The sequence below is a fragment of the Phaenicophaeus curvirostris genome, chromosome 10 (genome assembly GCF_032191515.1).
Source record: "Phaenicophaeus curvirostris isolate KB17595 chromosome 10, BPBGC_Pcur_1.0, whole genome shotgun sequence".
In the NCBI taxonomy this organism is placed as follows: Eukaryota; Metazoa; Chordata; class Aves; order Cuculiformes; family Cuculidae; genus Phaenicophaeus; species Phaenicophaeus curvirostris.
This window is the reverse complement of record NC_091401.1, coordinates 20,385,333-20,411,919: the sequence shown is the minus strand read 5'-3', so window position 1 is coordinate 20,411,919 and position 26,587 is coordinate 20,385,333. Positions and strand designations below refer to the sequence as shown.

The 26,587-nt window shown below is 39.2% G+C and overlaps 1 protein-coding gene across 2 annotated transcripts; it reads left to right on the top strand.

The window, feature by feature from the left end:
• The first annotated feature begins 199 nt into the window (after positions 1–199).
• Positions 200–26,587, top strand: PRKCI (protein kinase C iota). Of its 2 annotated transcripts, XM_069864828.1 has the most exons (18): positions 200–388; positions 7,489–7,610; positions 10,148–10,237; positions 11,517–11,567; positions 12,770–12,855; positions 14,196–14,336; positions 15,193–15,247; positions 15,653–15,711; positions 16,158–16,334; positions 17,297–17,394; positions 18,378–18,464; positions 19,069–19,204; positions 19,771–19,858; positions 21,063–21,188; positions 21,291–21,370; positions 22,395–22,484; positions 22,770–22,885; positions 23,993–26,587. In XM_069864828.1, exons 1-18 carry the CDS (start codon positions 291–293, stop codon positions 24,078–24,080), a joined length of 1,788 nt encoding a protein of 595 aa, XP_069720929.1. In that variant the 5' UTR covers positions 200–290; the 3' UTR covers positions 24,081–26,587. The 2 variants fall into 2 exon arrangements, with proteins under 2 accessions (XP_069720929.1, XP_069720931.1); XM_069864830.1 differs by lacking the exons at positions 200–388; positions 12,770–12,855 and having other exon boundaries at positions 7,585–7,610.

Genomic DNA, 26,587 nt, shown 5'->3' with positions numbered 1-26,587 from the left:
TAGCGCACAGGGTGGGGGGGAGGGCGCACACGCGGAGCGTCGCGCCCGCCTTCCCCGGGTGGCAGAACTGCGGACCGACCGTTCCCGGAGCGGCTCCTCCTTCCTGCCGTGCTCCCCGTCTACGCCGTGCGTCCCGGCTCTACGCTTTCCGCGTTCCCCTTCTCGGTGTTTTGCACTCCCCCCCAGCCCCTCTCGTGGTCGCGCCCGCCGTGCGGAGGAGGCGGGGCGGTGCGCGGCGCGCGTTGGGCCGCGGGGGTCGCGCAGCCGCCGCTCCCCGCGCCGCGGCGGGGATGCCCACAGCGCGGGACGGCGGCGCCATGGCGGGCGCGGGCGGCGGCCTCGGCGCGGACGGCGCCCACCAGGTCCGCGTCAAAGCCTACTACAAAGGGTGAGTCCGGTCGTAGAGCCCTGGGGGGCGGCGGGGGGAGTTTTGGGGGAGTATTAAGTGTGGGGGGTTTAGGGGGGCAGCGAGTGTGGGGACTCAGGGACACTGAGCACGGGGCTTTCTGGGGGTGTATCAGGCGTGGGGGATTTTCTGGGGGTGTATCAGGCGTGGGGGATTTTCTGGGGGTGTATCAGGCGGGGGGGACTTTCTGGGGGTGTATCAGGCGGGGGGGACTTTCTGGGGGTGTATCAGGCGGGGGGGGCTTTCTGGGGGTGTATCAGGCGTGGGGGGTTTCTGGGGGTGTATCAGGCGTAGGGATTTTTGGGGGTGTATCAGGCACGGGGGTTTTGGGGGATTGTGTCAAGCATGGATGTTTTTGGGGTGTATCAGGTGTGGGGGGTTTGGGGTGTGTCAGGCATGGGGGGGTTGTGGCACGGTGCAGGGTTTTGGGGTGCAGCAAGCATAGGGGTTTGGGGGCACAACGTGGAGTTTTTGAGGGGCGTATCAAGCGTAGGGATTTTTTGGGATGCATCACGTATGGCTTTTTATGGGGTGCAACGAGCGTGACGAGGTTTTTGAGGGCATAGTGTGGAGCTTCGGGATGCAGCAAGCATGGGGGTTTTGGAGCAGTGTGTTTGGTGGGTGCAGCGAGTGTGGTGTGTTTTGGGACTCATCGCAGTGGGGTTTGGGGGGAGCACATCAAACACAACAGGGTTTTGGAGCACAGATAGGTGACTGAGGTTGGGCACAGTGGCTGCTATGTCAGAGTTTGCTGCCTGCAGGGTCCCCTCAGTGGCTGTGTTCTAAACACCGTGGTTTTGGGCTGTTTGGAGTAATGTTAACTTCTAGTGTTCTGGGTATCCAGTCGTGAGAAAAAGAAAAAGAGGGAAGGATTGTGTCTGTCCCCTGGCTGTCTACCTGCTGTCAGTAACAAGTGCATGTTCTTTCATAACACATTCCCGGGGGACACATGCCTTAATTCATACTTTAAGTATGCTCGGGGTCCAGCTGTGGTCCTAGTCTGCATGCTACATGGTCTTCAGGTCTAAAGGAGGAGGCTGTTTGGGTGGAAACCTATGTCGTTGCTTTTTAGTCTGTTTCCTAGGGACTGAGTAACATCCAAGGGTGTCAGTGGATGGTGATTAAGATGCATCTACTGTCAATTGTGTTTCTGCTGTCAAAAAAATATGCTAGAGATCAGGACAATGAAAACCTGAATGTTGCTGGTCAAATTCAGTGACTCTCTGACAATAGCTTATAAGGCAGAGAACGTGTTCTGCTTTGGGTTTGTACCCCCCTACTAAACAGTAACAGTTACAGCACCTAATTCTAAGAGTACAAGGGTTGGTGGTGGCTCATCGGGCCATTAAGTTTGAGAGGAGGTGATGTAAGTAGAAAAAAATGTGGGTTGCATTTTTGGATTAAGATTGAACACGCAATACTCTCGACAGCTTCCTTCTAGTTATCTGCATTAAATATGAGAAGAGACTTACTTCATTTTCAGCGTTTACTGTCTGGTATCTCTAGCCTTATAACTTTAAGGAGAGGTATAGAGGTCATGCTGAGCATTTGGTATGACATTTGTTACCCTGTTTGATTTCTGGCTTTTGTCTGTGTTGGGGCTTTTCTTGACCAAAGTCTTAAAGAAGTAGTGCAGAGGTTGGCACAGTCTTTGGCTTTAAAGGATGTGTGAAACTGTCAAAGTAATATTATGTGAAATTCTGAGCTCTTTGTTTTGCAGTCCCTTAAATCCACCATTTCTTAAGGACTGTGGAAGTGCCTCTGGCTGAAGCCTTCATTTGGTCAGGCAGTGAACTAATGTGGGAACTGTTCTGGGTTAAGACCGTTTATTTTTCTTCTGCTGGGTCAGTTTCAATCTTGATCATTTCCACATGTAATCACATGAATCCTTGCTTTAGCACAAGGAGGCTGTGGTGCAAGAGCAGAGAGAAAGCAGCTCAGGGCTGTGGGAGTGAGGAATAAAACTGCTGCATTGGTCAGGAATGCTTGCTCCGTGACACTTTAAATGTTAGGTAATAATTCCACAGACACTGGAATGTTTCTTTTGAGTCTCAATATCTATTGAGTTTTTTGTCTGTTACTGCAATTATCAGTTTACTTTTAATGACACTGAGTCATATGGGGTGTTGGTTAACCATTGCGAATACCAACAAACTAACAAGCCGAATGCTTTAGTCATGGTTTGTTTCAAGAACTAAACAAATTATTCTCTCCACTTTCGTACAACTGAAGGTCTCATGCCTGCTCTTCAGGCTAGCACTGTGAAGAGGTGAGTACTGAAGCAAACCACCTCACCTGCATTTCCACTGAAAGGACTTGGAGACAGAGAATCTAAATGCTGATATCAGAGGCAGCATTTTCCCCTTTCATCAAATAAACTGTCTCAAGATTAAAGCTGGATAGAGGATTTAATAGGAAATAATGTTCATTTGGAAATGTTGATCTTTCTTAATTTCTTTTTACTAGAAGCATTTAAGTGGGTTGTAGAAGTTATTGTGAAAGTTTTGTGAGGAAGGTCATTTCAACTTCCAGAGGGAGCTTCTGGTTAAAGGAAAAAAACCAGCAACTTAGAAGCACAGATTTGTTCATGAAACACTTGGGAATTAAATAGTGAAGACGCTCATCAGGAGACACCACTCAAGACACTCACTCAGGATGCCACACTTAGTGACTTAGAGCTAACAGCTGAATCTGAATCCCCAAAACATCCCTTAGTCTGGCCCACAGCCTAAGGGCTTTCTCAGCCAAGATGGTGACTTTAATGAAGAACCCTTTGAGGGGTTTCTGTTTCATTCAGCCATGCAGGGCTAATTCTTTATCTTAAATTCACGAAATACAGAAAACCAGGAAGGAAAATTTTCCTAAAATGAACAGAGATCGTGACAATAAGAAAATAGGAATGCCCTATTTTGGGCATTAGGAGATTTGGGAATTAGGGCATTAGGTTGAGGTTCCTGAGAGAGTTCTTAGGAATTTACTCTCTTACACTAGGTGATTACATAGCTTTTGTTGATGCAGTAACGAAGTGTAGCAGCCAAACATTTGACACTGGACACCACTGTAACTGCAACCATTTCAGCTTTCTAATATTAAGTTTCCCATTGGTCTTTTATCATATGCTGTAGATGCTTTTTGTCAGTTCAGTGCAAGAAGCTGTTATGTTGTTAATACACGTGGGGAGGATTGCGTTGTAGCCCTTGAGAGCAGATGGGAATCTTACACTACTTGTGCACCAGGAATACTCTTGCATTAAAGTTGCTGATTTAAAGAAACCCCAGACAAACAGAAAACCTATAAACCAAACCGTCCCCAAACAACAATCTTGAAGGACCATTCTTCTCTCTTGATTAGAAGTGCAAGTGCCTGACATACTTTGCGCTGTTCTAACTCCGTAGGCTGTAATGGTTAGTTAAGGGTGTAGGTTATCAGTGCTTTGCCCACCTTCAGTTTCATTGGGTTTAAATGAAGAGTACTCCTGACAGTCCTCTCATGATACGTGTTAAACTTGCTCCCTTTCTTAATTTTTAATATATTTATAGAAGTGGGAGCTGGGGGGGGGGAGAGGGAGTTCAATTTTAATTGTAAAATCAAAATGTACCTCATAAATATTTCCAGCAAATCTGTTTCTTAAGAATTTGACTTCTCACATCCTTTCTTTTATTGCTCTTTGTCTTGAGCAGTTTCTGGTCAGTCTCTTGCATTGTCCGTTGAGCATTAAGTTCTGCATAGGAGCTGTTCAGCTTAAGAAAGCTTTGGTTTAAGCCTATGAACACATTTTCACCCCTTCTTGCAATTTCAACATTGATTTAATTTTCTGGCGATACATTTTTTCCAGATAAACAAATTGCAAGAACAGGCAATTTGAGACATAAAGACTTCCCCTGGGAAGAGATTGTTCTGAATGGCAGTGCTGGCACCTGACAGTACTGAAACAGCAAAATTCTCCAGGAGTCTTTTATGGATTAATTTCACTGGGTTATAATAAGATGTTATCAGAAGTCTTAATGACTGACCCAGGTGTGTGATTAACATGTGGATCTGTAGATAGCATGTGATTATGTATCTGGATATTTCCAAATACATGATAAGTGATAGCTAATTAATCTGTAGGTGGAAGAACCTAAAGCAGTGTGGTCCGTGTTCTTGCAGTGGAATGTTCTTTCTCAGAAATTTAAGCTCAGAAGTGAAAAATGAGATATGGATATTGAATTGCATTTAACTGTTGGCATTAGGGTTGTTTTTCATTTGTTTTGGTTGGTTGTGGGTGGTTTTTTTTGTTTAAGGATGTTATGACTGTTGGATGATCTGTACAAGAAAGGGCATGAGAAAAGCTGTTTGATCTCACAGGAAAGGTGGAGAAGATAGTGATGAGGTTCATAGCCTTCTAGAGATATTTAAAATGTGTTCTCTGTTGTGTTTAATTTACCATTTCCATTATGTGGAAAACACCACATAATGCAGAAGTGTAACAGAACCAGTCTAGAAGCGAGACTTATCTCAGTAGAAAGTGTCAGTGTCATCGCTGTAGTTAAAATGGCAAAATAAAACTTGTAAATACCTGTAATCTTTCAGTTTCTGTGGTATATAAATTTGGCTTAGCATCTCTAGAAGCATGCTTGAGGTTGCTTGTAGAACCTTATTCTTGCTTACGTACGTATTTTTTTTTTATAAATTGCTATTAGCAGGAGGCTTCTCTGAAAGACTGTTGAGTGTTTGTTATAACAGAGAGGGTAAGATCATCCAACTGTATTTAGTAATTGACACGTCCTGTTGGAGGTATTGGAGTAGTGATTTAGAGAACTTGCCTAAATTCTGAAATAATTAGGCTCTCTTTTTATTTGAAAAGCAACAATTTTGCTACTTTGAAGGTAGCAATAAGTAGGAAGAAGGGGTTTTTTTTCAGTTGATGCCAACTTCATAGATATGGAGGGATTCCTGGGCTGCTCAGTACCTCTTGATATCAAGACTTTTTCTGTTCACTATAGTGCAGAGAAATCTAATTAAAGTCCATTTAAAATATCAGCTTTGAAAAGCCACTGAACAGCTTTTACTTTTTTTTTTATATATATATTAATTTTTTGCTGGAGCATCAGTGCTTACCATGTAGTCACTGCTGCTTTTAACATTCCTCTCCCATTACTGGCTAGTTCAGGCACAAAATAAACTGCCAAGAGTTGAAGTACTTCACTCTGACTTCTCGCTGCCTTAACCTTTTGTTTAAGAAAATATTGCAAAGTGATTATATCTGCACTAAAATGTGAATAAATGACGTGATGGTGAACTTTAGCACAAAATCAGTGAAGTTGGTGCCTCCTTTCCTTCCCTGAAAAACAGGAAATGCAGGTTAAGTCTCTGCCTCTTAACACCCTCCTGGGTTTCTCTTTGTTTGATGTCCAGGTGTCTGTAACAATAATGTACTGTTAAATCTGCCTCAGTTTGTAGAGACAAACACTGGTGTTGGGTTGGCAGTTTCTGCATTTTGAGAGGATGCCAAGGGACAACTTTGTATTGGAGGGAGCACAGTTTGCCTTGTGGGATGGGTGCAATCGGATGTTTCAAATGAAACCCTGTTTGCTTCAAAGTACCGTACTGTGTCTGCATATGGGAGTCCAACTACTGTTCTGTCTCACATTTTGTCTCACGTGGAAAAAAGAAAAGCAAATCTTTAATCAAACTATGTAGCAGGTTTTTTGACTGCTTTATTCAGATTGTTGAAGAGAAATCATTTCACTATCCTAACCATTTACTGGAGTCTTTCCCCTAATTAAGCTAGCTCTGATCGTGCTCATAAGTCCAGAAGCAGGCTAGCTGTTCTTCTAGAGTGCATAGAAATCACTGGTTTGGTTTATTAATGCTGCTGAACTTCAAGGAGCCTCAGGCAAGCCTGTGTATCATCATCTGTGTTTCCTGTCGCTCCTGAAAGTGGTTCAGGGTCAGTGACCACAGTGTGTTACAGTAAGTCGCATACTTGATAAACTCAGCCCATGCACAAGACAATTCAAAGGCGTTTAACTTACTGCATGTGTGCTCCTTAAATGTTAGCTATATGATGTGATTTTGACCAGATATAAATTTTGTCTGTTGCTCAAATTTCTCCCTCTATTGAATACTGCTGGCAGCTGGCATAAACTGAAACAAATCCCTACAAGCTGAGGTTTTTATGGGAAGATTAGTCTTGTAGCTCAAACATTTGGCTTATAGGAGATGTTTGAAGAGCACTGTTGTAAACAGCCTTCTCTTTTTTTTTTCTCCTTTTCTTTTCTCCTCCAACCTTCCTCTGAACTGTGAAATCCTTTGTTTAAAGGACTTCAGCCCTGAGTCACCTATGTCCCTTTAAGGCCCAGCAAATACCAAGACAATGGCTCAGCATTTTATGTTAATATATTTAAAACACCAGGTTAACTAACTCTTAATTAAAACAGAAATGCTCATCCTGCCTAACTGTGAAGTAGTCCCTTTTAATTCTAAGTACCTGCCTCTCTGTCCACCTTCCCAGTCGTGTTGGTGAAGCATCACAGGTCTCTCTTTAAAGGCACTTTTAGTATTTGGAATATCCCCCTTAATCTGCTGGGAATCTATTTTATGATTTTCATTAATGTTTCAGAACATCTGCAGAGGCAAAATTTAGTTGGAGAAGGTATAAGGTTTTACAGCATTTTGATACCTAATAACAAAATGACTGTTAAAGAGCAAGCAAAACTAGCAGTATGTTAATAATATTCTTCAGAATTGCTGCAGCTTTTCATTCTTTGGTTTTCACTGATACAACAAACAATTTCTGCATGTGGTCAATGTGTGCTGCTACTTGCTTCATGGTTATGTGGGCATTTAAATCTTAATGTTTCTTAAACAGACACCCGGAGCACTAGAAGTCCAGTGAGTGATAGTAAAAATCACTTGGAGCTTGACTTTGCTATGGGTAGGGAACTTAGGTGTTAATGGTTTAGTAATACTACTTTAATATTTTTCAGGCAGCTGCAGCAGGGGTGGATTTTGTATTAGTGGTACATGGAAGGCATTAAAGATCATCAAATGCTCCACATTGGAATATAATTTCTCATGTTTATATTTATCTTGCTTAGGGACATCATGATAACATATTTTGAACCTTCCATCTCGTTCGAGGGACTGTGCAGTGAAGTTCGAGACATGTGCTCCTTTGACAATGAGCAGCTTTTCACCATGAAATGGATTGATGAAGAAGGTAAATCAGTGCTTGGTCTTATGACAAATATTCAAAATGTTCCTCAGCTGTCTGGCTCTCCTCTCCCCGTCTTTTCCTTTCCCTCTGCCTTCGTAAGATAAGCTTATAAAACATACTTATTATGTTTTTAGAAATAGTAAATCTAACTCTAAAAATAATGGTTATCCAGTGCCTTTCTAAGTGTATCTTAGTGGAAAGGTCGTTGTTTCAAATTATTTGATGTGGAGAACTGGTTGGTTTCTTTTAAATTGAATAAATAAATTAAGATTCTGTGGTTGTCAAAGTATTAATTCAATGTTAGCATTTATTAGAAACAGAATAGAGAACATTCCTTTATGCTGCTGAAGAAACACGTTGTTCCCCTTAAGTATTAAATCTTTGGGAGTTAAGTTAACACGAGATGACAGAAATAACTGTATTTATCTACAATGTCAATATAAATTAATACAGAATTGAGTTGTGTGTGTCACCAAAACCATTGTATTTTGAATGTTTTTATCAGCTGTTACTTTAACAACGTGAAGTCTGTTAACACACAGCTATCAGTAAAACATTTTCAAATTATTAAAAGAGAAATTACTTGCCCAAGTAGCTTTTCATCAAAGTGTAATAGTAACAACCTTGGCTGCTAACTCTTGTTACCTTTCGTGCTTATGTTATCCATGATAAAGTTTGCCTTGGATGGAAAAAGTTCAGTCTCCTGCCCTTGCCGTACCAGTTGCCGGCCAGTTCTGAGCCGTATGTATGAGTTAGTTACTTTTTGAAAAGGTTATTTGTAGTTCCTATTTCCTTTGTGGAATTGGTGTGTTCTACACATGGTTTTTGTGCTGCAACAAAGAGGTGTCTGAATTGTGAAATAGCTGTTGACTTATTTTAGCATGCAAAATACTTGCTGCAATACATAAAAGGCCATAATGTGCAGTGATTTGTTGGTGGTGATTAGAATTTGTATGCAGTGATTAGCCTAAATGGCGCTCATAGAACTGTTTCCTCCCTTTCTCATAGCTTTCTCATTCGAAATTGGATGAGTGCCAGTTTATTCACAGCTTAAAGCTAAATATGGGCCAAAGCTGATTTTGGAAATGCTCTGTGGGCAGGTGTGTCCATGATTTTGTGGTCTTGGGAATCTGAGCAGGTTTTCTTTCTTCTTTCCCCCACTCCCCCCATCATTCCCAATTTATTTACACCAGGCAGAAGCAGTAAAGTAAAATGAACAATGTTTATAACCAAATTTCTGTGCTGAGTTGGATGTTTACGTTGTAGTAAGCTTGCTGTTTTATCTTGAGGAGGGTGGTGAAGAGGGAGAGTCGCTCATTATGTCTTTTTAATGAAGCGTTTGTAGACAGTGTCGTGCAGATTCAGTAACTTACTTGGAAGAACAATTTTCTCAGTGCCTTATCTCATCTTTCTTTAGATGGCTGTAAATTTCTTACTAGTCTGGTCTTGCTGATAGAGTATTTGTATCTTATCTGTTTGGGTTTTTTAATACCTAGTCACCACTAAAAAACACTGTAGATCAAATTTTCTGTTATCCTGTTTTAGAATTTACAGTGAAATTGTGAGTCTGAGAGCAGTGCTGGAGAGGATTGGTTACATGCTGTTGCCAGCTACGTTGTAATCACCAATAAAAAACTACTGTGCAAGTCAGATAAAATTCTGAAGTTTCCTACTACTGGCTATAAACCTCTGCTCCTAGTTTAAAACATTGTGTGTGATCTGGAGAGCCTCCTTCTGCCAAAAGGAAACACTAAACTGTTTGCACAGGTGTCAGAAACAAATGAAGAAAAACTGGTTGGTTGATTGTCATAGTGAGTCTGAATAAATGCAGTTGTTCTTTCTCCTCCCTGCACACTCTGCGCTGTGTGGGTTTGTTTTTTAGAAACATAAAGTAGGTATCTGCAAAGAGACCTTAGCCAGTTCTAAACAGTTTCTTGTGAAACACAGATTTGCTAAAGCAATCCAATGAAGCCTTGTCAGAGACACTTCAAAATATGTGCCAAATGCTTTTGTGATAATCTCTTATATCTCAAATGGTCAACAAATGCTGCAATTCTTTTATTAAAAAAAAGAAATTAAAATGAGGTTTGAGGGAAGACTAGAGGTCTAAGTGCTTTTGCACCTCCTGGCTAAAGTCTTGGCAATGTTGAAGCAGGTCTGAAAATAGAATTGACTCAATTCTAATTAAAAATCTGTTAAATAAAATGGACTTTCAGAAGGATTTTAGGTGCAGAAAGATAACCTGCACCTCCTGTACTGAAAATGATGTGTAACCATGCTTGTAGCAGGTGGAACCCATAGTGTTTGTGGTTATGATCTGCTTGCCTCTGGGCAGTATCTTATATCTCTGTTTTCCCTGAAAACATTCAATAAGGTTATATTTTCCAATGTTCTCTCTGAATGGGGTTAAATGCTACCACACTTGATAGAGTTGTTCTGTTTTGATACAGTAATTATCTTGGAACTGACTGTGAGGGAACGGTTGAACAGTACAGAACTAATTGGGTTCGATTGTGTATTGTTCTGTTATTTTTCGACAGGAGATCCATGCACAGTTTCTTCTCAGCTGGAGTTAGAGGAGGCCTTTCGGTTGTATGAACTAAACAAGGATTCAGAGCTTCTAATTCATGGTATGGTGAAATTTACTATATTACTTCTCAGGCTTGTAGCTGTCAATGAGTGGAAGTTTTATTGTGCGCTATCAGTGTCTTTTGCACAGCTTCTCAATTTAAAACCTGTTGTGGTGTTCTGTCGAGAGGTTGCTGGAGACCACACACCATGGTTTTTAGCTGTCAGCACTTTATCGATGTTCCTTTATTAAATTAAGGGAGGAAAAAATACTTTGCTGTTAGTGTATTAATGAAAGAGCCCCTATCTCTCTCATCCCAAGTGCCTTTGTATGCTTGCTGGCAACAAATGGAAGAAGATATGTAGTAATGTCCTACACTTTGTTATTGATAGGTGCTTTAGAGCAGTGTCTGTGTTAGGAAAAAACAGTTCATGAGCTCCTTTCATGATGCCAGTTGAGTCAAAAATTTGACTTCTTAAATTTAAAGTACTTTAGACCAATTTTGAACCAAATAATATTATGCCCGTTTGTGTAATTGCTAATTTATTTTTTTTTTTAGTGTTATATGCCTATTTTGGTAGCTTATGCAGTATATTTTTCTTACTGTTTGTATTTACAAGTTGAAGACAGGTTTCAGTTTAACAGAGATTATAGCAGAAAGGCAGAGGATCACTGTAAGGAATGTTAGTGGATGTGTTACACACAGTGTCTTAATGAGATCCTTCTCTAAAAGGAGAATCTAGTTCACCATTCAGCTCCTTTGGGAGGAAGGGGTAGCTTTTCGGCTTCCCTTAAAGACTGAAAAAGTGGAAGAGTGTAATCTGTTTCTGTATGTATTACTTCAGTATGCTTTTTGATCTGCTCCACTTATTTTTGTGTTTGATAAGCTTCTGATTTAACTGACACCAGAGCTGTCTCTCCCCAGTCTGAGTTCTCTGACAGCTAAGTAAACTGAAACAAATACCTTGCATAGGCAAGATTGTATGTAGCCGTTAGGACACTGTGATATCATGTATATATAGACAAGATTTCCAAATACTGACTGGTACTTGGTCACATGAGAAACCAGAATCATTGCTTGTTTCTAGTTTTTTTTTCCTTTAGGAAACAACTTGGTCTATTCTGCTTTTTGGTACATCTTTCACGTGAATCACTTAGGTCCAGCAAAGGGTTTTGTGACAGCTTTTGAGCTCAGCTGCTGCTGCACGAGGTTTTGTTAAAATGCAATTTATGCTGTCTTCCTAAATGTCAAACACTTTTCGTAAGTGTTGTTTATAACCCAAAGATTTCTTTTCTGTCCAAAATAAAGATTAATTGGAAGTTAATGTTTTTTCTTGCAGTATTTCCATGTGTACCAGAGCGGCCTGGCATGCCTTGTCCAGGAGAAGATAGTAAGTAGGCATTTTGGTTAAGAAGTACAGAAAATCAGGAATTCAGATTTCCTGTTTTAGAAGACTTATTCTAAGATATTCTAAGGTTTGATGTCCTGCGCTTATCAATTTGAATAATGCAAATCTCCACCAATTAAATATTTAAAAGGAGTAGAAAGTCTTGCTAAACTTAAATGTTGTTTGTCATTTCTTAATCATTGTTAATAAGCATTTCACGTTCCTGTTAATTATCCATGTCACTGCTTTCCTTGCTTTTGCCTGTTCTCTCATGACAGTTTTTTATCCTCTACCTGTCTTTTTGGTAGGTGTCAGGTTGCTGGCTGACTAATGTGAGCAAAGGCTTGTAACCAATGATAATGACTTGTATCACCATTTAGAGATCTGTGGTTAATTCATTTTAAATTGGTGTTCAGGTACTGTCGGGAGTATTCTCTGAAAGCCTCTAAGTTGTATTAGCTAATGTGCTAGACATTAACACAGAGGGAAAATTACCTCTTTAAGTTTTATAAAAAAGCATGTGTATGCTGAGCACACCCATATCGATCAGCATGATATCCAAGTCTTGGACAATGTAAGTGTAAGCTTACGAGTTAGCTTTGGCAGTGTAGGTAATGGTGCTTTTCTGAAAAAGATGAGCTTGCAAACCGAATCTGAAGTAGATTTGCAGCTCAGTGTAGTTCTGAATATTCTAGTTTTCAAGTTGGGTTCCTGATAATATAAAGTAATGCTTTTAAAAACAAACAGAAAACCATGCCAAACCAGAAAAAAACAACAGTGGCAGCTGTGGATCTGAAACACTGGAGGATTTGTGCAAGCAGTTTATAAATCAGGACATGCTCCTGAAATTCACCTTCTTTCCTCCTTCCCTTTCCCCACAGCTCCTCCCCAAGTTTAGGTAAGGTAGGTGCATATTTTGTGCACAAGTGTCGTGTCATTTTGGCAGTTTTCCTTCTCTTGACTGACTGTTCCTTTTAACTTTGGAAAAACAGAATTAACTCTGACTTTTCCAGGATGTTATGCTTCAAATTGTCTCAGAAATTAAAAAAAAATAAAAATATATTTAGAACATTACTCTGTGTTTCTCTAAGGTGCAGGAGTGAAACTTTACTCTGCGAATCACTCTACACAGAAAAGTCCATGGGAAGATGTTGTAGTTCTGTGTTTATATTTGTATGGATATAACCGTGTGTTTTTCCTCTTAGAATCCATTTATCGCCGAGGCGCCCGCCGGTGGCGAAAGCTCTATTGTGCAAATGGTCACACTTTCCAAGCCAAAAGATTTAACAGGGTGAGACTCTTATTGGGTACTTAAAACCATGATACAGGGATGTCTTGACTTTTGTAATTACAATGCCACTGCCTTGAAAAATTGTAAGGTAGTTTTATTTTCATCTCTGTTGTTTGTTCATACTATTTAGACTTTTGGTAACCCTGTTGCAGGAAATTCGGTCATTATTAAATTATTTGCAACTTAGAGTAGAAAAAAAAATAAATGGATTACAATTTATGTTACGTGTACTCTGAAATCCTGATATCAATTCTATAAATGCTCCCATGTTCCCTTAAAATCTTCCCAGAGGGCAAACTTGACCACTGGCATTAGATGGCTATGAGTTGAAAGTGTGTTATCGGTTCTTTAAGTTCTGGGAGTAAAAGGTCAACTCACTTATGATGGACAGACTTTTCTTTCCTGACTTTTAAAGGAAAACCCAGAATCTGTCTTCAGGCAGCCCGTTTATGATGGCGTGTAATCAATTGAAAATAATAAACCCTTTGTAATACTTTCAAGAAGCAAAGGTCAAATATAATTAGCTAAGGACCAAGAAGGCTATCTGTTCTGTTTAGAAAAACAGCAGCAAAACCTAAACCCAAAATATTTGAATAAGATGAGTTCTTTGACAGCTTCAGTAATCTTTCCTTCTTTTCTAAGCTTAGTGTATTGTCTGCTGAGCGCTTGAGATTGTCTCCACTAAACATCATCTTGAGCATCCTTCATATCTAACTTCTGCTTTTTAGGGTTTGTGGGGTTTTTTTGACCTCTTCCTGGTCAAAGGCTGTCAAGGCACAGTATTTTAATCACCTTCCACTTTTGCTGTTGTAAGCACCTTGTTTTCATGGTTCTTTTGAGTTGTTTTGTGAATGTCCTTCAATAAGTGGTGATCTTCCCATTTCCTGTTATCTGGTGGTTTAATGTGTTGAAGCTTTTGCTGTCCTGCCTTCTTCTGTACAAATGTAAGAACTCATCTACACAGAGGGATGACAAGATGTGTAGCAAATTAGCTTGGGCTCAGCAGCGTGTTGGTTCAGCTGCAGTGCTTTTGGCCTGGAGTTGGCTCGTGTCTCTCTGGGTCTGTGTGCAGCAGAAGAGGTTGGCTGCGCCTGCACCTTTCCACGTAAATGCAAACTTTCTGTATTGCAGTTGCTTCTTATTCAGGTCTATTTTTTTTATGTCCTTTGTATTGTATCTGCCTGTTCATTCTTGGAGTTCTCAGATAGATACTCTTGGTCTAGTGGCAAGTTCAGCAGGGATCTCTCTGATCTCCTGTGTTCTTTGATAATGAAAATATGGTTGAATAATTTTTCTTTAGATTTGCTCTTTAGTTGATTTTTGTTGATTTGTCATTCTAGAGAGCTCATTGTGCCATCTGCACTGACCGAATATGGGGCCTGGGTCGCCAGGGATATAAATGCATCAATTGCAAACTCCTTGTTCACAAGAAATGTCACAAACTTGTCAGTATTGAGTGTGGCCGTCACACACTACAACCAGTAAGTAAAACTATGAAAAGTTGTCTTTAAAAAAACAGCAACCAACCAGTCAAACAAAAAAGTCCCTTGTATACTAAGGATTTTCACACTATAGTCTGCAAATGGTCACAGCAGGTGAAACATCATTCTTTATGGTTAGTGTGACACTTTGCAAGAAAGTTTGGGAATCACCTAGCAGAATGGCAATTCACTGTCAAGATGGATGTCTAGCTTTCACAACTGAGAATTTTTCCTGTGTCAAATATAAGCGCATAAGTGTTTATCTCATCCTCCACTATATTGTTACGTGGTGCAGATGCACACACATTATTTTGCATCTTCAAAGTAACATACAGGTGAAAAAAATTCTCTAAACATCCATTAGATCCCTAGACTGTTTCCCATTTTACAGAAAAAGAAGATGCAGTGCAGAAGTTTTCACTTCTTGCCCTAGAAATCCAATCATTTATAGTTCGTAGATCCCCAGAAAAATGCAGAAGATTACCGCTCCTGGTTTAATATTAAAATCACACAGCTACAGATCTACCTTTTGTTAATTCATTTGGCTAATATATGTACTGCTGAAGTACTTGAGCTTTTCTTTCTTATTTCTCATCGGCTGGACTTCTTTTCTCTGTTGTACTAAGTTGTCACTTCACCAGCTTCTGGAAACGTGTCATAACTTCTGGAAAATAGGTAAAATAAGGACTGCAGTGGTTTCTTTTATTGTGTATGGATTAGAGCAGTAACTGTTGACTAATCAAGTTAAAAACTAGCTAGATTATATTCCTCAGGGATCATTTATTTCATTTATTGTCTCTGAAATAATGTCTCACACTCAGACAACCTGTTACAAACATCCTGTGTATATTTGCAGGAACCAATAATGCCTATGGATCCATCGTCAGTGCATCAAGATAGTGTAGAATCAGGTAAGATCAATATTTTATTTTTTTTAATTACTGTAAGTGGCTGAAACATGAACTTTGGGGTTTAAAATGAAACAGAATTAATTATTTTTTTAAAAATTCTTTACTTATGTTTATAAGCAAGAAAATTAAGACAGCTTCTTAATGTCATGGGGGACATAAATATAAAATCCTCAGTTTTCTATCTTATCAGTTTAAGAAACTTGGCTAAAAAGGAGGAATTTAGGCTGTCAGTTACACTTTTCCATCAGTGAGCAGTGTACTTGAAACCCACCAAAACTCAACAGTTTTGAATACATACAATAGATGCACTTAAGGGTTTTTTTATCTGATTGAGTTCTCGCATGTAGAAATTTTAAGACAAAATAATGTCACATTGATTTAGTATTTTTTTTCTTCCACCTCTAGTGATTCCATACAATCCCTCAAGTCATGAGAGCTTGGACCACGTTGGTGAAGAAAAAGAGGTAAAATATTGTAACCATGCTAACTGTATTCAGAGATCTTGAAGGGTTTGTCTCTCTGTCATAAGATTTTAGTAATTTAATTTGTCACAAGCTGACAAGTGGTAAAGCACATATGGGTTTCTTTCTCAGGTGTATGCTTGTATGGCTTGCAAGCTATTTCATTTTGGACCTTGAGTTGAGATGTGCTTTGATTTAGAAATTATAGATGTGCTTTGGCTTAAGTATTCCAAACTCCTCAAGTTTCACTTGTTTCACTTATCTACCAAGTCTCCTCGGCCTCCTTTTCCCCTCACATTCCTTTCCAGGACAGTGCAGTTTTAAGAAAAACAAGTGTTACTTGAATCAGTTGTTTGTATTAATTTTGCTCTTCTGTTTGAAATGTGAACTTTTGCAGATGTTAAAATTGGCCATTCTGCTTACTAATTTCACGTTATCTTTATCAAAAGGCAATGAGCATTAGAGAAAGTGGCAAAGCTTCCTCCAGTCTCGGTCTTCAGGATTTTGATTTGCTCCGAGTTATAGGAAGAGGCAGTTACGCCAAAGTACTACTTGTTCGATTGAAGAAAACTGAACGCATTTATGCAATGAAAGTAGTGAAGAAAGAGCTCGTCAATGATGATGAGGTAGGCAAGCTTTTTATCAGTAAATTGGGCAACTCTTCCAAAGAGCTTTAGTATCTGCCAGAAGGTGGGAGCCGCCAAGCTGCTGGGTCTGCAACACTAATTAACAATTATACTTGCAGGTTCTTTTAGATATGATGCTGCAGAAGGTCCATAAGATGCATAAACAATTCTGAGATTAGCTTTGGCAGACTGGTAGCTCACAGCTGCCCTCGTGTGCCAGTGGTTTCTGTCATGAGCCTCATGGCCTCTGTTGGCATTGTCTCCTTTTGTGGTCAGTGATGTCTGCAGCAGTGCCTCTGCAGAATTCAAATTAATAAGTCTGGCTTGCTTTGTTATCTTGGAGCAGTATTCCATCTGTCTCCTGTTTATGTTGGCTTGTTGGGCTGAAAAAGAAATGGATGGAGCCTGGTATTCATAATTTCAAGTTTAGTTTTATGTCACCAAGCAGAACTCTTGATATTGCTCCAATTGCTCTTTAAATCAGATCTCCAGATTAATAATTTTGTAGCCTATACAGTGGATAGTGGAAAATTCTCAGAAATCACAGTATCAAACTGCTAAACGTGCCTTGTTGCTGAAGATTTCCCTTGTGTTTCTTTAGGCTACTCTGAAAAGAATTGAGTGACTGTGGTTCACTGTCGAAGAGCTTTTGCATTTATTTCTCAGTCTGCCATTTCTTGATGCTACTTTACATTTGTCTGCACCAGTCTATCTTTTATAGATGAATGGTTCTACATTCCAAAGTGTAGTTACACAGTGAGACTAAAAGCATGGGACACTCAAGACAGGAAAAAAAAGTGTGTTAAATTGTGTTACTTCAGATTCAACAACTATATGATATTTAATTTCTTGCAAGTAAACTAAGGACAGCAAAACACTTGAATATATTTCTGCTAATCATCATTAATTCTCGATCTAATAAGTGCAGAAATCCTTTTCTGAATGTCACTCTTTTTAAATAGGATATTGATTGGGTTCAGACAGAGAAGCACGTCTTTGAACAGGCTTCAAATCATCCCTTTCTTGTTGGACTACACTCTTGTTTCCAGACAGAAAGCAGGTAACAGCTCATAAAAGAATAAAGTGATAGTCTTAGTCAAAAAATATATCATGCTGTTAAGCACCTCAAAGGCCTATTCAAAGTGTCAGGTGTTGAGTAGAGAAAGTCAATGTACTGTAAATCATTGTAGCGTTTTCTGAGCAAAGGCCGTGTTCTTCATCTTTACAGATGGGAGGATGCAAAATGGCTTAAAGTACTGGTAGGTATGATGGGAAGGATTCTGGGGGGGAAGAGAGGTGCCACTAACAGAAACAAAGACTTAAGAATATGAGGTAGAAGTTGGAACCTAGAATGGAACAAAAAAATGGTTTAGGGAGAGAGAAATCAGAAGTACAAAAACTGAGGAAATTTATCTCAAGCCTGCGTGGGCTCTGGGTAAATGAGTCTCTGAGCAAGGATCAAACTATTACCTGAATTTTGAAAAGGAAAACAGGAAAATAGAGGTAAAAATTATTTTTTTCCTATGTGTTCATATATAGGAGAGGACATTGCAGTAGGTGAATAAATTACTAGCCTATACAGTAATCATTTTCAGTATGTAAAAGAGTTATTATATATTTAAACAAGTTAGTGGAGGGAAGCGAGAAGAGTGAGTATTTGTAATATTCTAATAGTATTAACCACAAACAAAGGAGATTAAAGGGATCAGGAGGGAGAATGAGAAAAGTATTTTTGTTCTCTCGTTTGTGCATAAAAACTGTTGTGAATGTATTTGTGTGGTCACGGATGTGATAATGACAAGCAGTAGCTGTCGTGAATTAGGAGTGTGGGAAGGATGGATTACTTCAGTGATAAAGGAATTACCTAGAGAAACTCTGTGTACTTAATTTTTAACTTTTAGAATTTATTCAGAGGTAGGGAGAATAGTGAAACCAGCTGTTTTGCCAGAGGGAACAGAGGAGTTGAATTGACATTGTTCGGTAACAGACCTGTGACATCTTTAACTTCTTTCAGCCTTGGTAACAAACTCCTGTGCATTTCAGGTTGTTCTTTGTGATAGAGTATGTAAACGGAGGAGACCTGATGTTTCATATGCAGAGACAGAGAAAGCTGCCAGAGGAGCATGCCAGGTGTGTGTCTCGGATTTCTTGCATCAACCAGTTGGTTTTCTGACGCAGTGCAGTAGTGCAGAGATTGTGACGATGAGCTGGCAAATTCTCTCTGGATGTTAAGGATCTAAGAAATGTGAAAAAGGTGAAACTGCGTCCTCACTTTAATGCTGCAAGCTACCATATTTTTGTTTCAGGGAGGAACTGTAATGGGGATTGTTTGTATTAGCGTTGCCCGAGATGACTTCAGTCTGATTCTGGTTTTTTTGTAGAAAAAACACTTCTGTGATATGTTTTTTTCTAACTGTCTAATGATATCGATGTGTTTCTCTTACAACAGCTACTACCAGCTGCCCAGGCAAATGCTGAGTTCTTGGTGCATATGCTTCATCTCAGATGGCGAGATGGAAGGGATGATTTCAGTAGACATTAATATTAATTAAAAATAGTTTTTGAAGTTACTGTAGATAGGAATGTTTGTATGATTAGAAACAACTTCTCCACTTCTCTGATGAAAAATAATAGAATATGCGGGATTATATTTAGGAAAGTATCACTGCCAGGACTATGTTATTGTTGTTTGAATTTTGATTACTTGAGTAATCAATATCTCTTTCTACACCAGATTTTATTCTGCTGAAATCAGTCTAGCGTTGAACTATTTACATGAACGAGGTATAATCTACAGAGATTTAAAACTGGATAACGTACTACTAGATTCTGAAGGGCATATTAAACTCACAGATTATGGCATGTGCAAGGTAAGCACTGGTTCCTTGCTAGCAAGTAAAATGTGTGATTATTAATTGCCTTGGAAGTCTCTTCCACCTTCCTGCTCACAGCAGTTGTAAGCTCAGGCCAGGTTAATAAGGGCTTTATTTGGTTTGGTCTTGAAAACTTCTGAGAGTGAAGACTGCACAGCTTCCTTAGGTAACCCCCTATTCTGCATCCTGTACTCTTCTATGAAAAGCTTTTGTCTGTCCATTCCAACAGCCCGGTCAGGTAAGGTGTTCCACTGTGCCTGTTGTTCCCATTTGCCTGTCGTTGGAGGTAGGATGGAGCTTACTAGCTAAAATCCTAGTAGTCGTCGTCATCCCTAGGGATGTGCCATCCTCTAGAAATCCCAGGTGTGACCTTCTTGTGTTTCTTCTGAAACGAATAGTGTTTTACATTCATTTACATACAGATTTAAGTATAGTTTTACTTATATGAAAGCAGGACATTATATTTAGGACACTTACATTAATTCAAAATTAAGTTCTTAGCCGAGGGGGAATGTGGGATCCTTGGCTAATTGTAAATTACCTTTTCCCATCTCTTCTGAAAGGAGGGTCTGAGACCTGGTGACACGACGAGCACGTTCTGTGGGACTCCAAACTATATTGCACCTGAAATTCTCCGAGGAGAGGATTATGGTAAATTGAGTTTTTCACTGCTACTGTCTAACTTTCACCTTGTCTTTTACTTCTTACTCAAGTTGTTTAGCAGTGGAAAATATAAGTCTTTGTTAAAGAGAATCAATTAGTCTTAATTCAGCATCCTGTCTGAAAAAGTAAATAAACCCTTCAAAGGAAGGGCAGAATGCATGCTTTAAATGCTTTTTATCAGAGTTGAACAGCTGAAGTCTTTAAAATTTATTATTATTTGTAACTTTTAGATACTACTAATGATATACTTGTAGTTTTGAATTGTATTCAGGTTTGGCGCTTTATATTTGTCAGCAATGATTACGAGTGTTTCTGTTTGATACTAAGGGCCTTGATAGTAGACATCCCTTTCACAAATCTCACCGTTAAAAATGAAATTGTGTATACAATTGTTTGTTCAGGACAAGATTCCTGAAGCGAGAGACCTGTGAGAGTATAGAAGTCTTGCTGTGTATGTTTCCTATTACTTAGACATTTATAAAATAAAAGTATGTAGAATATAATGTATATCACGTATTTCAATATATAATTACTTAATTTGTATTTATTTTGTAATTAATATATATTAAGAAAATATACTTATTATCTTTGATCTGTTTTCTTCCCTTAAGATTTTAACAAGTTCTACAATTTGTTCCTACTTTTGAAAATGTGTGTGTGTGTGTAAATATATATTTTTAAGTTTACTGTCTTCAACTGAATGTCTCTTTCAGACCGGCTTCGCATCTTCCTTCTTTATCACAGACTTTCTAGGCCCACCAGACTGTACCAGTCCCAGCTAAGCTACTAGGATTTCTTTTTCTTTATCAGTGAATAGTAGAATGGATGCTTCTCTCCACAAATGGCTGTCTTGCTGCTATTAAGAATGCCATACCTACTCCTTGTCCCCTGCCCTGGATAACCAACCTCCTGTTTGTTACTAATGACTGGGCTTGAATATTACCTCAACCTTTGTTAAGTTCCTAACTCCAACCTTTATGCTTTTTGCATTTCCTCTTCTTTGTACAGCACGTAATGACCAAGTTACATCTCATGCAATTGTTACCTCTCCTTTGTTCAGATAACCAGAAACACTGGCAGTACTTAAGTCTTTGAACTGATTCTTCTTAAAACACATCTATCTTTATCCCCCAGACTTTTGATATTTTTACTCCAAAATATCTTGGAAGGTGTTTTCTCGTTTGAATTCTAGGCTTCAGTGTAGACTGGTGGGCGCTTGGTGTGCTGATGTTTGAAATGATGGCGGGCCGGTCGCCATTTGACATTGTTGGGAGTTCTGACAATCCTGATCAGAACACAGAAGATTATCTTTTCCAAGGTGAGTCCCTCAAGTGTTCCTACACTTCAGCGCTTTGTTTCTACTTGCTTTTAATCTAAGTTTGAAGATGCAAAGGCTGATGTGAACCTTGTTTTCTTGCAGTAATTTTGGAAAAGCAGATCCGAATTCCCCGATCGCTTTCTGTTAAAGCAGCAGGCGTTCTAAAGAGTTTCCTTAACAAGGTAAGAGCCTGAGGAGGAGGGGCTGTTTAAGACTTTGCAAGAGCAGCTTTTTGAAAAAAAAAAACTGTTGACAAAGTGATGAGTATCAAACACACTTTATCTGCCTTATACAGAAAGAGGCAGAAAAGGTGTGAGCCTAAAGCAGAATTACAGTGAGGCTGGAGGACCTATTCTAAATACTTGTCTTAAAATCTGAAGCTCCAGATTCTCAGACTGGGATCGTGAGTAAATTTCAAACAGGAAGGCACAGAAATGTTCTAAGTGATTACATTAATCTGGGAAATTTGACAAATTTATCATGTTTATTTTGGCTCTTAAAGAGAAGCAGCTTATTGAGTCATTCTGACAGCTTCATCGAGGGAAACACAGAGGCAGTATGTGCTTGCTGTTTGCTGGTAACTAACTAGCCTGAGTCAAAGGGTGAATGTATGGCAGTGGACTAGTCCGAACACATGCTGGCCTTTATTTACACAAGCAGGGATAAAGAGGTACAAGAGAAAACGGATTCGGTTAACTTGTTTTAAAAAATAACACTGTGCAAGAACACTACTTCTGTTGCAACTCCTTGGTAGTGTGCGCATCTGTTCATAGGTGTATGTAGAGATGGAATTCTCTTGTTAAAATAACCTTCTTTTCACCTTATTTAATCTGCAGTAATCTGCAGTTACTGCCCTGGTGTGATTGCCTGGCACTGCAAGTCAGCTCAGGGATGGGCAGCGTGGGCGTTAATCAAATTCACTTGTAATCTAACCAGGTTTCTTCCAAAACATATGATGTGTTTAAACAGGTCTGAATAAACATGCAGAAAGATGGCATGGTTGTTCATATAACATTCAGTTAATGGCTTCTGTATATTCATGCCTATTTTGGGCACTAAATTGGAATAGCTTCCGAAATAAATAATACTAACTTAGTTCTTCGGCGTCCCTTGCAACTCTGGTGCTTCATTTCTTGTGGAATTTGGAGGCTTTTATTCATATATAAGTCGTGACACCCATTTAGAAATATTTTGTTCCTTGCACAGGATCCAAAGGAACGTTTAGGCTGCCATCCTCAAACAGGATTTGCAGATATCCAAGGACATCCATTCTTTCGCAATGTTGATTGGGATCTGGTACGTGAATGCCCACTGGCTTGGTTTATCTTCTTTGTATACAGTGATGGCTTGACAACTTGTTTTGAGCATGAGTGATGACCTTAAGCTCAAAAACCGTAAGCTATTACCTTATGATATCATCATGACAGAATCTTTTAGCCCTTTTATGCACAGTCAGTAGATTAATAGAATGACTGTAGAAAGTGTGTGAAAGAAATTTAATAGTAACTTCCAGCCTTGTTTAAAAATATTGCGATAGGTTGTATCTCATTCTTGGTGTCACTTAAGTGCATTTATTCTTAGATGGAGCAAAAGCAAGTGGTGCCTCCATTTAAACCAAATATATCTGGAGAATTTGGCCTGGATAACTTTGATTCCCAGTTCACCAATGAACCTGTGCAGCTCACTCCAGACGATGAGTAAGTAATGTAGAATTTCAGGAGTTCTGATAAGTCAATGAAGATTAAAACTTCATTTAATAGCTGTGGTTGTAGCATACAGAGTATACATAAAGCAGTAAATAAGATGTTCTTGTGTTAGCTTGGAGAAAATTCTGTTACGTATCCTCATAGTAGATCTGGCCTGGCTGCATCTTACATCTGGCATGACGTAAAAATGAGCTAACAGCGGGAAAGCTGCTGTAAAGAATTCTAGTTCAGGGAAAGATGAATAAGTGCTATTTTACATGTTTTTATGGGATCATCTGCAAGAAATGAATGCATGAAGGAAAAGACCTGTTTTTTCAAGCGGTTTATTTCTATATTACTTTAAGCCACGGTATTTCTAGAAGGTTGTATTTAGATTGAATCCATCTTGAGCGTTCTGAACAAGAGAAGATGCTTTGCTTAGCTTGTTTGGATATTACAAATTGTTAGGAGTCAAGGGTGACTACACTGGCTGAGAAGGCTTGGTCAATTCATGATAGTGCATTTGATTTTGGTAGTGGATTTGTGGTTCCGCACTCCTGAGGGGACCTGATGAGAGATGAGGAAGGAAGGGCCTCTCTAGTTTGATGGAGCCAGTGCTGTTCGTGTTTTAGGGGTTTTTCTAGGGCTTTGTATAATGCTCATGTAAACACAAACAGTGAATGCTGAGTGTTATCTGTGCACCTCGATTAGGTCTGAGATCCAGTCCCCTCCTTCATCCATTTCTAAATGCATAGAGTACAAATACAGTTTAAACAAGTTGCTGATGCAGGTGCAGTATCTCTGGCCTCCTACTGTTTTTGCGTGTTTACAAAACCGACTGGTTTGGGAAAGTTTTAAAACCGCAAACCTTGCAGATTGCGTTGTGGGGAGGATATGTGTGTGGGAGCAGCCCAGTTGCTGCTCCCAAGTGGGTTTGTGGTTTGTTTCCATTATAGGAGTAGTGGTAACTGTAAGGATAGAGAGGGACAAGAGCGAGAAGGGAAATGTTCTCAATTGCAATCCACTGTACAGGTCTGAATTTTAAGACAAGCTATCAGTTAATATCGTTATATTTTTGATTTTGCTGAACTAATGACTGGGTTTTTTTAATCTTAACAGTGACATCGTGAAGAAGATTGACCAGTCTGAATTTGAAGGCTTTGAGTATATAAATCCACTTTTGATGTCAGCTGAGGAGTGTGTCTGAATTCTCTGTTTCTGGACTGTGCCAATTGTTCTCTGTTTCTGCATGGATTACCATCTCTTCATTTGGATGCGCTTGCATAAAACAAGTAACTTAACATCTCGTCTTTGCCACCAAATGTGAACTACTCTCTAATTTTCTTTTTGTGTTGTCATCCAGGACAGTTGTTATGCTGAACCTTCAGCTGCCAGATACAAAACATTAAACTTTCGTACGGTCTTGCCAAACTCTAGTTTTAATATAGCAGTTGGTCTCTGGAGCTGCTGACTGAACAATGGGGTCCAGCTGTAGAATCTGCCAATACAGCGTTCTGATAAAGGAAAGTTTTCTTCTTGCTTTAAGAATGCAAATTGTATTAAGGGATGTAATGAAATATCATTAAAGGACTTCGTTTTTCTAGCAAGACAAGTAAGATGTTAGGACTTCTCTAGTTCTAAATATTCTCTCTAAATATCGTATTTCCCTGTTCTCCTACAGCTTGAAGTTAGAGCTATGTTGGTGCCCTTCAGATTGAAATGACAGCAAGGAGAACAGATTTTTATACAGAATAGGTCAAGAATGGCTGCTTTCACAGGGTATATTGATCCTATCCTAAACGAGATGATTAACTCAATATTAGAATCAATAGACTTCGCTCCAGAATAATATGCTAGGAATTGTGCACTGATACACAGTGAGTGCCTTTCTGAGCCTGTCCCTTTCAGTGAGGGCCGTGCCATGGTATACAGTGTCAGTTTAAATAAATGGAATTCAATTAATACTTTGCAAAGTTAAAATCTGTAGAGTGTCATTTAGCAGTAATGGGCAGCTAATACTGACAGATGTAGAACCTCATACTATTATTTATTGCTTTTACACTTGCTGTCTTAACTGTATCAGAACTGAGTACCTTACGGCTATGGCCTAGGTAAGGGCATTGTTTCCTTTTTTTAATCTTACTGCCACACTGTTGGAAATGTATTCCACTTTGCCAGTGGAAAAAGCACATCTAGAAAAAAACAGGTGCTCTCCACAATAATACCCTTAACTTCTCCACTTATAGATGGTGATTTGTAATCACAATCAAACCTTAAATGTTGGTAGTAGATTCAAAGTTACTAGTGAAGCAATTGGAAAAAATTGAAGGAACGGTTCAAACTAGGACTTTTGGGAGGTGCGATTCTTACATTTCAGGTTAGTAAACAGTGTAATATACAGCACAGATAATTCTTATTTTAAGCGTTTAAGGAATAGTTTTGAATGTCTTAGGCTGAAGAAATGCCAAATGTACCACGTTTTTTATTTTGGGGAAAAGGGATTAAGAGACTTTGAAAAGAACCTGTGTTACCTGGGAGTGAGCCGTAAGGTGAGCTAAGTGTTACGGAAAGCAGATCTAAGGATCTGTAAGCACAAGGTGAAATGGATCTTATCTGAAGCTTTTAGTACGACTTCTGCTTGGTCACCATCTCTCCTTGAAAATCCTTGTATGGTGACCCTGTAAATTCATAGCACAGATCTTCTGGTGTATGTTTTTTCACTTGCATGTTAGCTTCAAGGAGAGAAATTGCACAAATACATTGTAGTGTCATGAAATGGTAAATAGTTTGTGTTTTTGTTTGCAACGTGAATAGGAAACTCTTAAGTAGTGGGCCGAGTTTTCTAAACTGGGAAGTCACTGGAGGGGCCTGGGTTTCAGGGAAGCATTGAACTTCTGCACTGCTAAAAATCAGGTTCCCTTAAATACACGTGGTGTAAAATATCAGAGTAAACCTGTTTTTAAAAAGCAGTTAATAACTGCAGCACGTTTAGTTCATGTCAAGTGAACTGCTGCACGTAGTTTTAAAAGTGTGATTAATTGTTTAGCCTCTGTCTTATACGCCCACATGACCCAGTTTAGGCATTGGGACTTAACTGATATTAAACTTGAAGTTATTTAATGCAAACAAGAAAAGCCTTGTCTCTACTACAGTGGCTCAGTTTCCTATGGGCTGTTAAGTAAAATGGCTTTGGGTAAGGAGGAGCATTTCGGCTATTCATCACAAAGAGTAATTGAGTAAAGCGCTGGCTTTTGTGCTTAAAGCAAAAGTTATTTTTTTTATATAAAATGTCACAGAAAAGATACTTTTTCTATTTACATATCTAACCGTTAAGAATGTTGCTAAGTGACAAATATCTTACATGACTGTAAATTCATTTTTAAACTTTAATTTTCTCCATGTGCCATGATTTTACCAGTTCTTTTTCACTGCATATAGCAACTGTAATAGATATTCAGAAGGGACTTGGGGTGTAAATGGTCCAGTGCAGTAGGCTTTGTCTTCTGGAGACAGTGTCTGCATCAGAAGCAGGATGTATTTATGTGGAGTAATCTCCTTTTTGTATGCCAGTTGGATCCTCATGGGTGCTCTGCTAGTTCATGTTGTCACTACTGTTTTCATGTTTTGTATGGAGTATGGTCTCCAACATTGTTGTGTAATCATTCCCTTTTATTTGTGCACACTTTTTACTTTAAATAAAACAGTTATATTGGG

What these genes read in the sequence shown, in the direction of transcription:
- PRKCI (XM_069864828.1), top strand. Translation starts at nt 291, where the DNA reads ATGCCCACAGCGCGGGACGGCGGCGCCATGGCGGGCGCGGGCGGCGGC. An exon ending in GAAATGGATTGATGAAGAAG is followed by an intron (nt 7,611 to 10,147) that starts GTAAATCAGTGC and finishes ATTTTTCGACAG; the next exon opens with GAGATCCATGCACAGTTTCT. An exon ending in AGCTCGTCAATGATGATGAG is followed by an intron (nt 16,335 to 17,296) that starts GTAGGCAAGCTT and finishes CTTTTTAAATAG; the next exon opens with GATATTGATTGGGTTCAGAC.